General features: G+C 50.7%; 1 protein-coding gene and 1 long non-coding RNA gene across 9 annotated transcripts; one reads left to right on the top strand and one right to left on the bottom strand.

Moving 5' to 3' along the window:
- Window positions 1-1,310: 1,310 nt before the first annotated feature.
- On the bottom strand, window positions 1,311-3,221 carry LOC102964545. The gene is made up of 4 exons (XR_445867.3): window positions 3,146-3,221; window positions 3,011-3,066; window positions 2,841-2,928; window positions 1,311-1,534 (listed from the first exon to the last, which is right to left on the bottom strand). It is a non-coding gene; the product is annotated as an uncharacterized LOC102964545 (long non-coding RNA).
- Window positions 3,222-3,312: 91 nt separating this feature from the next.
- On the top strand, window positions 3,313-12,335 carry CCDC51 (coiled-coil domain containing 51). 8 transcript variants are annotated; one of them, XM_007088463.2, is made up of 5 exons: window positions 3,313-3,380; window positions 3,687-3,812; window positions 9,314-9,630; window positions 10,644-10,808; window positions 11,356-12,335. In XM_007088463.2, exons 2-5 carry the CDS (start codon window positions 3,776-3,778, stop codon window positions 12,109-12,111), a joined length of 1,275 nt encoding a protein of 424 aa, XP_007088525.2. In that variant the 5' UTR covers window positions 3,313-3,380; window positions 3,687-3,775; the 3' UTR covers window positions 12,112-12,335. The 8 variants fall into 8 exon arrangements, with proteins under 8 accessions (XP_007088525.2, XP_007088526.2, XP_007088529.2 ...); XM_007088464.3 differs by lacking the exon at window positions 3,687-3,812 and having other exon boundaries at window positions 3,318-3,380; XM_042978844.1 differs by lacking the exon at window positions 3,313-3,380 and having other exon boundaries at window positions 3,387-3,812.
- Window positions 12,336-15,012: the final 2,677 nt, after the last annotated feature.

The raw sequence follows: 15,012 nt of genomic DNA, 5'->3' as shown, positions 1-15,012 counted from the left end.
AAACCTTTTCCAGTTTTGACTTAGCAAGATCTGACTAGTTCCAGAACCCTTTTTGAAAAAAATGGTCAGAGATAGCTTAGCATTTTTAGCATAATTTACAGTGTTATCAAGGGCCTAGAGGGGAAATCCAAAGATTTGTGCCTCTGAATTGTTTCTCTCTCCCTCCCTCTCTCTCTCTCTCTATATATATATATATGTGAATGCAATATATATATGCATTTAGTATACATTATGGCCTCTGTCTCCTTCAGTTTACTCCTCCTAGAGTCAAGGGTGATAATCAACAAATATTAGGAGAAAAAAATGAAACAAACAATTGGGACTACTACATATAGAGTGGTAAGGGACGAGTGCACTACTTTTAGTCCTCTAAAGGAAGGGAGGTAGTCTCCAGTATACAAATGAGTGACAGGCAGAGGCAAGAGTCGGTGAAAACGGTGAGGCAGCTTGCTTGCGATGTAGGCCATTGTGCAAGATGGACCAGGGGATGAATGGTGAATATCCAAAGATAGGGAGTGGCATCCAGATCCCTTAGGGCCTGACTGGTCATTGTAGGGACTCTAGCTTTTTCCTAAGAAGCCACTGAAGAATTCTGAGCCAAGAAGAGACAAAAGTATGACTTTATGGTTTAGCAAGACCATCCTGTCCTGAGTGAAGGTTAAACTGTAGAGGAGCAAGGGTAGGGGTAGGAGGACAAATTTGGATATGACTGCAATAATCCAGGTGAGGGATTTTAGGTTACAATCGGGGAGTGATACTGGAGGAAGTATGTAGGGGCCAGACTGAATTTTGCTGATGGGTTGAATGTGGGATACTCGTCATTCCCTAGCAAGGACCTTTCTGAAGCCCTAGTGTAAATGCAGACCGGGGGGGTTCAGGATAAACTTGGTTCTTAGAAACTTTCAGAAAGTCTCTCCTTTCCGGTTTTATTCCCTTTATAATGTATATTGTATGTAACAATGTTGCCCTCTTCCACAACAGAGAAATTTGTTGAAAACAGGAATCACTCTTCGGTGTATGTGCAGGATGCCCACATGAAAGATGAACAATCCCATTACAACAAATGGCAATGTGGAGGTCATAACAGAGAAAGACGTTTTTTTCCCCCCCAAAGTACATATTCTTGCATTAGCCTCATGTATTGTATTCCATCTGGTATACAACTATAAAAAACAACCATTTCAAATGAGTTGGTTTAATTCCAGGTGGAACAGAGTTCAGGACAGAACAAAGAGTGAAGAGCACACACTGGCAGGACTTCGGGCTAGGTTTACTCTGACCTCACAACAAAGGCAGAAATGACTGAATGATAAGAGAACATGAGCCACTGATTTTATTATTATTATTTTTTTACAAAAGTTTATTCTTAAATGTACAACAGGATCTAAGACAACACTTCATTCTATCTATAGGTGGCAACAGATGCTATGGCAGGAAATCCAGATGTTTAAACAGGAATGGAATTAAAGATCCCCATTGTCTCGGGTACAAGGGACGGCTTACTTTTTGCCAGATTTCTTAATTCCACCTGTGGCTGCAAAAGGAAAAAAATGTCTCAGTTAAGAAAAAATATAGTCCTTATGGCAGAAGTGCCAGAGGCCTTATAAGGATCATTGAAAGGTTCAACTCTTGTGCTGGGCATTCTTTTTGACACAAGCATGTATAGGACTTTCCCAATAGTCTACTCTGGGTGATATCAGAATGAGGATGAGGCAGGGGCCCAAATAATGGCTGTGCCCTGGCCTGGATCTATATTGTTAAGTATTTCACACACTAGCTCATTTAATCCTCATCCCCCATCAACCCATTTTACAGATAATGAAGTGCTAGTGGTTAAGTGCTGTTCAAAATTATAAATTGGTATGTGACAAAGCCAAGATTCCACCCTGGGTAGTCTGATGTCCAGGTCCACATTCTCAACTGCCACATCACAGTACATATTATGATCCTGGGGTCTGGTTTACTATCTTTATTTTACTCAATTTACATTTGACTATATATTTGGCATACAGTAAATACCTTAAGAAATAGCTGATTTACCTTCCTGTACACAATCACAGATTAAAGGAAGGTACAAAACACCTTACATTCCAAAAGGGAATCTCAGTAACTAGAATCTCAGCCTTGTGAATCAATTAAAACCCACTGGGATAGAAGTCTTGGAAAGCCCTGGATGACACTCCCACCATCCCCCCCTCCACCAGCCCCAGTGTAGCTCATATAGGGCACAAATAACTATGGAAGAAATTATTCACTAGTGTGATGAATGTAAACAGCATTTAAGAAGCACAGAAAAGTTCAGGCTGCTGGGCTTGAAAAATATTGATACATAATCCATTTTTCCTACATAAAAGAAGTAAAATGGTGGGGGATTAGGTTAAAAGAGCATACAGCGCAATAGCACATTAAGGAGCCTGGACTTTTATCTTTTAGTCTAGGCGCATTCAGAAGTCAAGACTCAGTATGCAAAAGTATTTACTGGAATTAACAATATGAGCGGTAAGTCAAGAAATGCCATAAGCAAAAAGGAGCAAATACGAATTTGGGCAAGAAATAGTGAAGACTGTTTGGAAACTCAACTCTAAGATATATGAATCTCTGTGTTTCCATCTCTGTTGTTTCCCTAAAGAAAAGAAGACCAGAATGCCTGGGAGAAAAGAGATTTCATTTCCAGGACCGGTCTGGCTCCCGCCCCTCCCCGCTGCTGCGAATTCAAGCTGGGTGGGGGTCGTCCGCAGTAGCTGACACGAAGAATCGAAACGTCACCAATGAGATGGGAAACAGACCAGAGAGATGCTCAGAACGTTTGCCCGGCTTGAGCTCTATTTGCCCTCACTTACCCAGGGGGCCCTTCCCCGCGGCCTTCGCTTTTAGCTCCTCGAGTTTCTTCTGCTCCTCTTTCTGTTTCTGCTTGAATGCCTTATCTTCCTAAGGAGAGGCAGACGGCGTTCACTCGAAGCAGATTCCCCAGTCCCTCCGCACCCTCCCACGCCTCCGCGCTCGCCCTCACCTCGTCCATCTCCTTGGCCTGCTTCTTGGGCTGCTTCAGGGGCTTCTTCTTGCCACCTGTAGGCGACACAAGCATGCTCAGTTCCGTCCCCGCCGAGTACTGTCCCTCTCCACCCCGCCGCCTCGGCACACTCACCTTCGCGGCCGGACATGGCGCCTGCCGCCCCTTCCCCAGGCCCTGCCACCGGAAGCGAAGCACCCCTACCCGCCCCCTGTGCCTATACCTCCGCGCGGGCCCGCTGATTGGCTCCTGGTCAGGAAGCTGTGCTCCCGCTGCCGGAAGCAACTCTCGGGGCGGGCATTAAAGGACCAGAGGTCTACTGAGTGGCGGGCGCTTGGTTGGGGTTGCAGCTCTCGCGGTGGGGCGCCAGGTACGAGGGCCTGTCTTGCCAGGGAAGGGTCCGGAAGCCAGGAGGGGTGCTTAACCGGAAGGCGCTGGGTCTGGCATCGTGCATGGGGAAAGCACTGCGAGTAGGGGGAAGAGGCCTTTGAAGTTCAGCGCGTTCTTGGAACCGAAGAAAGCAAGCATAGCTGCAGGGAGATGCGAGGGAGGTGCCAGATATATGGGCGGGGGATAGATCACCCGGTCCTAAGGTTTTGGAGGCCACCGGAAGGAGTCTGGGTTTTAATATAGCCGGGGTGCAACTTTTTGCAAATTATGTTTATTCATTCAATAGGTTTTTGTTGAGTGTCATGCAGACAGTTTTATGGGGCACTGAGGATGCAGCAGTGAACAAAACACATCTCATACCCAATCCATCAGCAAATGGATGCCAGCCCTGGCAGAGCTGACATTCTGGGAGGTGAGACAGCCTGTAAGCAAAGTAAATAATTGAAATACATATCGCAGGTCACGTGATACGTGCGTGGAGAAAAATAAGGTAGACAGAATGGGTAGAGGGTGCTGGGATGGGAGTCCTTGGCAATGACATATGAGCAGGACTTGGAAAAGAGAAGGGAGCAAGCAGCGCAGATAGCTGGTGTGAAGGCCTTGTGCGGGGATCGTCTATTGTGTTGCAGCAACATCACGAAAGTCCATGCATGGTAATTACTTCAACGATGTGTTAGCTAACCTTATTGTGGTATACGTTTAGCAGTATATATGTCTATCAAGTGTATCAAATAGTCACGTTGTATATCTTAAACTTACACAGTGATATGGCAATTTATATGTCATTTTTATGTCAATAAAGCTGGGAGAAAAAAGGTCCATATGATTGGAGTAGAGTGAGGAAAGGTATACTTGTGGGAGATGAGGTCAGGGAAGACTGAGAGCCAGGAGGTGGATGTCCTGTAGACCGTGGAGAAAATTTGGCTTTTACATTGAGAGAAATGTGGAACGACTGGAGAGTTTGAGCAGAGAGAGACATGGTCTGGCCTGTGTTTTGAAAAGGCTACTGGCTGCTCTGTTGATAGATTGTAGGGGCTAGAGTAGGAGCAGGGAGACCTGTCAGAAGGGTGTTAATAGTAAAAGATGTTAGTCACTGGGACCAGGTGGTAGCGGGGTTGGGGGGGTGCTAAGAGGAAAAGGGATTTTGGTTTTAGAAAGGAAGAAGCATTTGCTGATGGATTGGGTATGAAATGGGAGGGAAAGCAAAGGGTCAGGGATGATTTGAGGTTTTTGGTCTGATTTGGATTTGGAAGTTTCTATCAACCAAGATGGAGAAGGCTATGGGAAAGGCAAGTTGGGAAGGGAAGATCCTCATTAACCTTCCAAGCTGAGTTGTGGATTGGGTGGTTCAGTAAATGAGCCTGGAATCTATAGGAGAGGTCTGGGCTGGAAAAGTCAGAATATAGTTGATTGGGTTTTTTTTTTTTTTTTTTTTCTTGTTTAAAGTTTATTTATTTATTTGAGAGAAAAAGAGATTGAGGCAGAGAGAGAGGGAAAGAGAATCCCAAGTAGTCTCCACACGGTCAACACAGAGCCTGACCTGGGGCTCAAACTCACCAACCGTGAGATCATGACCTAAGCCAAAGCCAAGAGGTGGCTGCTTAAGCAACTGAGCCACCCAGGCACCCCTAGTTGATTGGTTTTTTAAGTAATGGTTTTGGGAGGAAAAAGCAGTGGGAGGAGCGGCACCTAGCTGGCTTGGTTGGTGTAGCATGTGACTCTTGAGTTCAAGCCCTAAGTTGGATGTAGAGATTACTTTAAAAAAAAGTAATGGTTTTATTGAGATACCATTCACATACAATACAGTTCACCTATTTAATGGGTACACTTAAGTGGTTTTAGCATATTCACAGTGTTGTTCAACCATCATTATAGTTAATATTTTTAACATTTCCCTAGATGGTATTTATTTATTTATTTAAATGTTTATTCTTGAGAGGGACAGAGACAGAGTGAGAGCAGAGGAGGGGCAGAGAGAGAGGCAGACACAGAATCCAAAGCAGGCTCCAGGTTCTGAGCTGTCAGCACAGAGCCCGATGCGAGGATCGAACTCACGAACCATGAGATCATGACCTAAGCTGAAGTCAGACGCTTAACTGACTGAGCCACCCAGGTGCCCCATCCGTAGATGGTTTTTAAAGCCATGGGACTGGATGAGAGAGGAGTCTGAGGACCTTGCCTTGCAGCACTCCACGTGGGTAGGTTCAGGAGATGAGTGGGGACTGGAAGCCAAGTGTAGAAGGCGTTTCAAGGAAAGGAAACTGGCACAAGGCTCAGGTTGCTGATAGGGCAAGTAAAATGAGGACTGAGAACTGATCACTGGATTTAGCAATGTGGAAGTGGCCTGGACAAGAGCATTTCCGGTGGCATGGTGGAAGTGAAGGCCAGATTAGAAAAGGTTTAAGAGAGAATGAGAGAAGAGGAACTGGAGACAGCAAGTGCAGATGATCTGTCCAGGAGTTTGGCTGTACAGAGGGGCAGAGAAGTGGAGCTGTTGCTGGAGAGGGTGTCTGATCAATTACTGAGCAGTGTCAGGTAGGGAGAGCACACGGGACCTGGCCACAGCTTGGTCTTCCTAGAGCATGAATTCTTCATCCCAAGGAATAAGAGAGAAGGTGGAAACCGAACAGACACAGGTGGGAAGGTATGGTGGGAATTTATAGAAGTTGTCTTCCAATTTTTAAATATTTTCTTAGTGAAAAATGAAGCAAGCCTTCAGCAGTGTCAGGTAGGGAGAGCAGTGTCAGGTAGGGAGAGCACACGGGACCTGGCCACAGCTTGGTCTTCCTAGAGCATGAATTCTTCATCCCAAGGAATAAGAGAGAAGGTGGAAACCGAACAGACACAGGTGGGAAGGTATGGTGGGAATTTATAGAAGTTGTCTTCCAATTTTTAAATATTTTCTTAGTGAAAAATGAAGCAAGCCTTCAGCCGCAAGTGAGATCGAGGTACAGGTGATGGAGGTTTGTGGCATGGACAGTTGGTAAGAGACAGTCATCTGGATAGAGTGTTAGAATGGATCTGGAGGGTCAAGATTCTGAACTTGGCCCTCAAGGCCCTGCTTAATATGGTCTCTGTTTACCTCTTCAGCCTCTCCTCTGTCCACTCTCCCTTCCTCTGCTATTTTCCAGCTGCACTGGCTGCCTTTCAGGTTTTAGATGACCCCCAGTGCATTTCCACTTTTTCCCTCTGCCAGGAACACCTTCCCTGTGCTGGCTGAGGGCTTGTGGGACATTTGAATGGGGAGGGGCTGAGAATCAGGCTGGGGTGGGGGCTGGATGTCTGAGAAGAGGGACTGGAATAGAGGAACAACTTGAGTCATTTCCTCACACAGCAGAGTCCCTGCTGTCACCAAGCTTACGTTCTAGTGAGGGGCCTGGCAACATGTAAAGAAGGCAATATGTGTCTGATGGAGAAAAATAAAGCAGGTGGCCCAGGAGGGAATGGTCAAGGAAGGTTTGCCACGAGGTGGTGTTTGAGCCAAGATGTACAAGTCAGGATGAGCTGACTGGACCTGTCAGCTGACTGGACCTTTCTGTGGAGAAAGTAGCAGAGTCAGGCTTCACATGTTAGGGTGCATGGAGCGGAGGACAGGAGGAAGGGATGACAACCAAGAGGACCGTGGCTTGTTGGCCACTGGTGGGACTGGTGTTCATGGCAGGTGAGATGGGAGCTGTCGGGGGTTTTGAACAAGAGATGTGAAATGATGAGTTAACAGAGCCTCAAGTTGCCTTGTGAATAACGGCTCTGAGGGGCAGGGAGGAAGCCAGGACTTCACAGGAGGCTGTAGCTGTCATTGCTGCCAGGGATGGATGACTTTCCTGGGGTTCAAGAGTGGGTGGCTGGTAGAGAAGTCAGGAGAGGAGGCTAAGAAGGTTGGAGGAAGCCGAGGCGGGGGTGGGTAGTGATTTCAAAAAGACAAGTGATTTCAAAAAGCTGCAGAGATGTTGGAGAAGAAATCTGAGAAATACCTGGTGGATCTGGCAAGGTGGAAGTTTTGCAGGGCCTCCAGGAGAGCAGCCTCTCGGTGGAGTGCCATCCAGAGAGAATGGGGGCTGGAGAAGTAGTGACAGCAAGGTGGACACCTCTCTGGTGAGTGTTGCTGAAAAGGAGAGTGAGGGCTGTGGTTGGCAGCGCTGGGAGTCTGCTTTGCTCTGATGTAGGAAACACCTGCAGGATGGTCATGGGGCCACAGCTCATGTGAGGTGGATGCTGGCATTGAGGCCTAAGAGGCTGGCTTGACCCCTGGGTCATGGATGTTGTGTGCTTTCTTGGGCCTTGTGGATGGGGCCCAGGAGTTCGGGTGCAGCACCAGCTCAGAACCAGTGTTATGGGGATGTCCCTTCTGTGGCTGTCAGCTCGGACCCATTTTGGGCAGGAGGCATGTCCCTACCCAACCAACTTTGTTTTCTAGAGGGCCTGAGCTTCTCCAAGCACAGCACAAGGGGATAGGAGGCTGAGATGCTCTGAGTGGGTCTCTATTCCACATCACCTTACATTCAGGAGCCCCTTTCTTTGTCACCCAAGCTCCTCCAATTTATCTTCCTGTCCCCAGCATCCTCTGCTTTTCTCTCTGGCCTGGTTGTTTGGCCACTAGGTGTCACTCTGACAGCCAGCATCAATACTTGAGAGCTTGTGTGTGTTATGGTTGGGGGTTGGTGGGGGAAGGAGGGTTGGCCAGAGGACAGGAGTACTGGTCCAGGTTTGCCTGGGAGCAGGGGTCACCTGACCCTCCTTGGGTCCCCAGAGTCCCTGCTGCTTTGGGGCTCAGGCAGAGCCTGACTGGGTAATGGGAGCCTCCCTCTGCTGTTTAGGTTAAGAGAAGTGGGTGTTGTTGGGGCCCAAACAAAGCAAGGTTGAAAAGGGAGAGATTGAAGAAACCAGACCTATAGAGCCGGACTAAAGTTGGAGAGGAGGGAGAAAGCTTGTGGAAGGTTAGGAATGTGAGGGGTGGGGGGATTGGAAGCCTGGAAAGCCTCAGAGGGCAGAGGAGGGCTCGTGTGAACCTAAGAAAAGTTGTCCTCTGTGTAGAGATCCAGGCTTTTTGTTTTGTTTTGCCTTTTCCCTGGAATTGTCTTCTCAGAGGAGAGCCGAGGAGGGAATTTTCTGCCTTGGTACAGAATGACTTGTGTCCTCGAACATAAGCAAAACTCTGCTTTCCCAGTGCTGGGGCAGCCCTTAGAGTCTGGGCAGTTGATTTTGATGGTATTTTGCAGAACTCTTTCCCTGAAATCCCCTCAGTTCCCCAGTTTCCCTGGGAGTCTTTATGAATCTTTGTGATTTGTGAGGCTTTGTCAGCATGGACACAACTCAGGTTTGAAAAAAATATATTTTTTTAAGTTTATTTACTCTTGAGAGAGAAAGAGACAGAGACGGAGACAGAGAGAACGAGTGGAGGAGGGGCAGAAGAGAGAGGGAGAGAGAGAATCCCAAGCAGGCTCCGCACTGTCAGCACAGAGTCCAACACAAGCCTCGATCTCAGAAACCGTGAGATCACGACCTGAGTCAAAATCAGCAGCTGGACACTTAACTGACCAAGCTACCCAGGCAGCCCTGGTCTGAGAATATTCTTTGACGTTATCAGAAAACCGGGCACCAGGATTCCCATCCAAGTCACAACGGAGACCTGGAGGCTGTGGGGAAGGTGGGTGGGATGGGAGGGGCTGGTGGCATTGTGGAAGGAGATGGAAGGCATGATCTCCTAAACATGTTCTTCCCTGGTGTGTTCTCTTGTCTGGGAGCACCCAAGGGGGAAGCCTGACCACAGTGGCTACCGTCTCCAGGCACAACAGAGCAGCGCTCTGTTTGGACTTTTTCATGGAAATTAGTTCAGAACTGCCCCTAGGCCCTGAAACCTGACTTATGCCCAGCCTTTCTCAGCTGTGAGCTGATCTGTCTGGCGTCCCCCTACAGATCTCCTGATGACAGGGCGCAGCACTGTGTTTGCCATGCAGCACGTCCTCGGTGCGCCCCGTGTGGTGTGGAGAGGCCTCCTTGGAAGGGACCTCTTTATGGCCAGGACTCTCTGCAGCCCAGGCCCTAGCCAGCCCAGAGAGAAAAGACCTGAGGAGGTGGCTCTTGGGCTGTACCGCCGCCTCACAGCTCTGGGAAGAGCCCTGGGGCACGACATTCATCAGCGAGCATCGTCCACAGCCACGACTTGGTGGGAAAGATACGAAGAGTTTGTCGGACTCAGTGAAGTTCGAGAGGCCCAGGGAAATGTGACTGAGGTGAGGAGGGAAGCCGGGGTGGTTGGCCCTGCCTTCTGACTTGGAAATGTGGCTGGGAGGCTCTTGCCAAATAATTACCAGCCACGTGGTGCTGGGAAGCCTTGCCCAGGTTTGCCTTTTCTTAACAAATACTATTGGTAGATGAATTTGACTCATTTCTCACATGATAACTTGGATTCGATCGTACTGGGGGTGAAGATCTCTGTGTAACTGTACCCGTCTACCCCGAAAACAGGTTTCTGTGTACTGATGAGTCCCTGGCCATTGACATCCATTGTGTTAGGCCAGTGAACACTTCCTACATTGACTGAGGGTTGGTGAGAGTGTTACAAGTGTCCGCAAAGCCCCATGTGTAATTAAAACATCCCTTGTGAAGGTAGAAGCCCAGGGCCAGGCAGCATCACACTGCGAGGTGGAAAGAGCTTCCTGTGGCTGGAAGCCCTTGGCGGTAGCAGAAATGCATTCTGTCGTCTCTGTTCCCATTCCTGCCTAGTACAGACCAAGCTAGTGAGGTGGCAAGAACCTGGGGGTTCAGTGGGAGGTTTTGAGGCACAGTGCTGTCTCTTCCCCTTGGAGGTCATGACCTTGGCTGAGCTGGAGTTTCTGGGTGTGTAAAATGGAGGCCACAGCAATGCCTCTTGTGTGGCATCGTCAAGAGGCGAAGATAAGGTAGCGTGCGTGTGTGAAACAGTTTAGGAACCTAGGTTCCTTTCCGTGGCTTGTATCCGACTAGGATTGGCTGGGTTTTGTGTGGAGCATTAGCTTTTTTCAAGTTTCTCAGGGGCATGTTATTTCCACTTGAATGGATAAATCCAGTGATTCTGATGGGTGTGGCCCAGGGCTGCACTTTGAGGACTACTGGGCGAGCCAGGATTTTGTGTCTGAAGGACTCTTTTTTTCCACCCTTTGCACTGACACCCCACTCACCTCAGCCACAGCCTTGTCGGGAATAGAGCTGAGCCTGTGTGGGTGTGGAGGGAAGGGGCAGACAGCCTCCATTGTTCTCTCTGCAGGCAGAGAAAGTGTTCATGGTGGCTCGAGGGCTTGTACGAGAGGCTCGGGAGGACTTGGAAGTTCACCAGGCCAAGCTGAAGGAGGTGAGGGACCGCTTGGACCGCATCTCCAGAGAGGATATCCAGTACCTAGAACTGGCTACGCTGGAGCACCGGCTGCTGCAAGTAGGCACTCAGAAGGCAGCCCTTCCTCATTGGATAGGGACCCTAGCCTGGCAGATCACCAAGGGGCAAGGTGGGAACCTGACTGGTCTGGTGGTCAGAGATCTGGTGAAGACGTAAACCAGAAGCTCTGGGCTCCAGGCTTCCAGAGCCTGTCCACCCACTTTCTCTTGGAGTACCGGGGTCAGTAGTCCAGGGCAGTATAATCTGGGCCCCAGATCCCAGATTGCTGAGGAGGGAGCACCAGGGAGGAGGGGACTGGCCTAGAGGGGGCCAGACACTTCCTTCTGATGGACACATTCTGTAGTCATCAGTGCGTGTCTGGTCGGACCCAGCACTGCTTGGGTAGGAAGGTAGCATTGCTCATCTTGACTGCCCCCAATTCCTTTGCTTCCTGCACCTGACCATGTTTATGCTGCCTTCATTCATTCAGCGGGTTTATTGAGCATGCAGTCTGCGCCAGGCATGAGGCTGAGCCCCAGGGACGTCTGCTGGCAGCTCCAACGGTGGGGCCACATTGCTGCTGTATAACACTGCTTTGCTTCTGCAGGAGGAGAAGAGGCTTCGTGCAACCTATCTGCGTGCTGAAGACTCTGAGCGAGAGAAGTTCTCCCTCTTCTCTGCGGCTGTGCGGGAAAGTCACGAGAAGGAGCGTACTCGAGCTGAGAGGACCAAGAACTGGTCCCTCATCGGGTCAGTTCTGGGGGCCTTGATTGGTGTGGCTGGCTCCACCTATGTGAACCGTGTGCGGCTACAGGAGCTGAAGGCCTTGCTCTTAGAGGCGCAGAAGGGGCCTGTGAGCCTCCAGGAGGCCATCCGAGAACAGGCATCCAGCTACTCCCTCCAGCAGAGGGACCTCCACGACCTCATGGTGGACCTAAGGGGCCTGGTACAAGCTGGCTCCGGGCTGAGCTCTGGGACCCAGGCAGGTACTTCCCCCACCCGAGACAGAGACACAGATGTCCTTTCAGCTGCCTTGAAAGAGCAGCTCAGCCATTCCAGGCAGGTCCATTCATGTTTAGAGGGTTTACGAGAGCGGCTTGATGGCTTGGAAAAGACTTTCAGCCAAACGGCTGAGGTGGTTCAGCTTGCGAAGGCTGCGGCACATCCAGGCCTGCTGGGGCCAGCAGACAGGGCCCTGCCTGGCTCCTTGCTGGAGCAGGGGAGCGTGATCTTGGCACTATCAGACATGGAGCAGAAGCTTGAAGCTCAGGTCAACAGGAACACCATCTACAGCACACTGGTCACCTGTGTGACATTTGTGGCCACTCTGCCCGTGCTCTACGTGCTCTTCAGGGCCAGCTAGCCCTCCAGAGAGGGCTCCAGGGAGCTGAGGGGATAGCCGTGGATACAAATTTAGCTAGAGAATCCCAACAATGAAGTGAGCCTTTGGGGTGCACACAACCTCAGCCTGAGGCTGAGCACCATCTGTGTGGCTCACCAGCAGGCGTACTTTGATTTTGAGAAAATGCTCATTTATGTTAATTATCAACACTTTGTACTAATGTCCAAATAAAATGTCTTTCGGTTCGTGTTATTTAAATATTTAAAGTAATACTTACATCAGATGGAGTTTTTCTTGTTGAAGGTTGAGATTTGGGACTTAAGGGCTGAGCCTGGAATTACAGTAATCACGGCCCCCTTCCGTTCCTCTCTCATCTCCTCTTGGTCTCATCCTCAGTTCAGAACCATGTTGGATGAATTTACCCTTGAGGCTTGGGTTTTTGTTTTGGATTGCCAGGTCTGCTTGCCCAACCCTCCTATGTCAGATAGCTTGGGGGTTCCGGGGAGTGGAACCAAGCCTGCGCAACCACGGCTGACAATGGTTACTTGCCCCGCTTCTGGATTACTTTCTCTGCCCTGGTGGGGAGAACCTTCTGGTTCTAATGCTGGAGGGATGATCAGAAGAGAGCAGGGAAAAGGGATTGGGGGAATGGTTGATAAATATTACTGGGGACATAATTACAGGGATTGGTAGCCAGTCTGGGTCCCTGTGCAGAGAGCTTTGGGCAGTCCAGTGTGCCCCTAGAGCTAGGTGTCCTCCCATACACAGCCTAGAGATGGCCTGTACAAGCATGGGCAGAGCTCAGCATGTCAGCAGAGTGAACCTCAAGGCAGGCCTCAAGGCAGGCCTGGGACCTGGGTACAGGCAGAGTTAGGTTTTGCCTGTGAGTTTGAATGGGGCCTGAGATCTTGTGATCCTATAAGTTGAGGACACGAGGCCTGGCTCCAAACCAGCCTTTTCAGTGGCAATGATGGAGACGGGCCTCCCTGAGGTGGGAGGTACGGTGGGGGGCCCGAGGGCAGACTGCCCAGAGAACCCCTGACCTGTCCCTTTGCAGAGGAGAACAGCAACCTTTGATCTCCTGGGCTAAATGGCCATAGGTGGCCTTGTGTGTCCTTGAGTAAATAGGAAGAGTGGGGAGGCACTCTGTACTCCCACAGGTCTGGAAAAGCCACTCCTTTCTAACCCTAACCCTTTCTGAACCCTGTATACAGGGTTTGTGGGGAAGGGCTTCTGTGGGCTGGGGTTTGCTTGGGCCTGTGTGGAGCCTCCTCTCAGCAGGGGCCTGTGGAACCAGTAGGGTTTCCCAGGAGGTACCCTCTGTACTTGGAGCCTGTGCTCAGGTTTGGGCAGTGAGTACGACCTGGGTGGCCCCATGGGTTCTGTGAACCTCAAGTGCCTGGTCCTTTGGTCATTTGGTCACTCCATTCTTGACATTGTTTCCTTTGTGTAATGGTTCCTCAGGATGGCATGAGATGAAAAGACCTCTGTGCATGGGATGTTCACCCTCCTGATGGGGGGTAGGAGGTACCATATCTGTGTACAGATGAGGGGTGCTATGGGGTTTGGAAGTCCTGTGTCCACCTTTGGGGTGAGGTAGGTCCTAAAGAGTGTGCACTTGAGTGAATGGAATTGAGGAGGGGAGGATTCCAGGTATGTGGCAAGGGTCTCCCATAGGCTGCACAGGCAGGAAAGCCATGGGCTTTCAGCACCTTAGCCAAGGGGCTGAGGTGGTGATGGATGTGGAGGAGTGGTGGGGCATAGGTTAGAGAATGAAATGGAGGGCCTGGGGTCTGTGATGCTGGAGGCCAGGGATAAAGGAACTGGGGGGGGGGGTGCCATGCTGGTTCACGGCCCCAGGTGCTGGGAGAGGGGATGGAAGAAAGGGAGTGATCAGAGAAGCTGGTGAGAGAAGTCGGAAGGCAGAGTTGGGTAGATGAGAGTGAAGGCAGACTCTTGATGAGGGGTGGCAGATGGCAAGAGTGTGTCTGTGGTGTTGGCTCTTTGGACACTAGCCAGTGTGGATGACCTGAACCTTCTGGTTGAAGCTCTCCCTAGCCTTTGGAGGCTCTGGGGGCTTCCAGAGTGGTGTGTGTGTGTGTGTGTGTGTGTGTGTGTGTGTGTGTGTGTGACAAATTTTGCCTCCCAGGACGCTATCCCATTGGCCTTGAGCCAAAGTCCTAACAGCATGGGCTGTGTCCTGTCTCCTCTGAGTTTGCAGTAGGCAGGCCAGGGTGTGCGTGAAGGGCCCAGCAGAGGGCACAACTGGGCCCCTGCCCAGCGGTTTCTCCCTAGAAAGGCCCAGGTATTTGCCAGTGAGGGAGTCCAGACTTGCCCAAGGCTTCTCAGCATAGGGTGGGTCCAGGTAGAGGCCCAGGAGGAAAAGAAGGAAATGCACCCTTGCTTGTGTACTTTGCAGGCGCTGTGCCCTCCTGTAACAGCCTGGTAGGTGTGGTATCACCTCCACTTGCCGGTGAGCAAACAGGCGTGGGGGGGCGGGGGTGTTCAGGGGTATGGGGGGCTCAGGTTACTTGGCTTAGTGGTGGCACAAACCCAGGCCCAACCCCAAAGCCTATGCTCCTCTGGCGCAGCCAGAGGTGGGGGCCGGAAGGAGAGGGTGGCTGTTAGGGAGTCCTGGGAGTAGGGGCGGTGGGCAGGACCTGGTACGGGGGTGAGAAACCAGGCGCCGAGGAGTTCAGGTAAAGAAAGTTGGAGGACGACCACAGGAAAGGAAGGAGAGAGTTCGGGACGCTGCGGAGCAGGGGTGGTGGCTGGCGAGCTGGCGGGGCTGGTGTGGGGTGCAGGTCCCACCCGTCGCCGGTGGGCAGGAAGAGGCCGGACGCTGTACCTGCAACACCTGTGGGCGCCAAACGCGCCACCCCCCCCCCCGGCCCCGCCCATCCCGGGAGGACTCTTGATTCC

Source organism: Panthera tigris, chromosome A2 (assembly GCF_018350195.1).
Source record: "Panthera tigris isolate Pti1 chromosome A2, P.tigris_Pti1_mat1.1, whole genome shotgun sequence".
NCBI classification, from domain to species: domain Eukaryota; kingdom Metazoa; phylum Chordata; class Mammalia; order Carnivora; family Felidae; genus Panthera; species Panthera tigris.
This window is presented reverse-complemented; position numbering and strand designations above follow the sequence as displayed.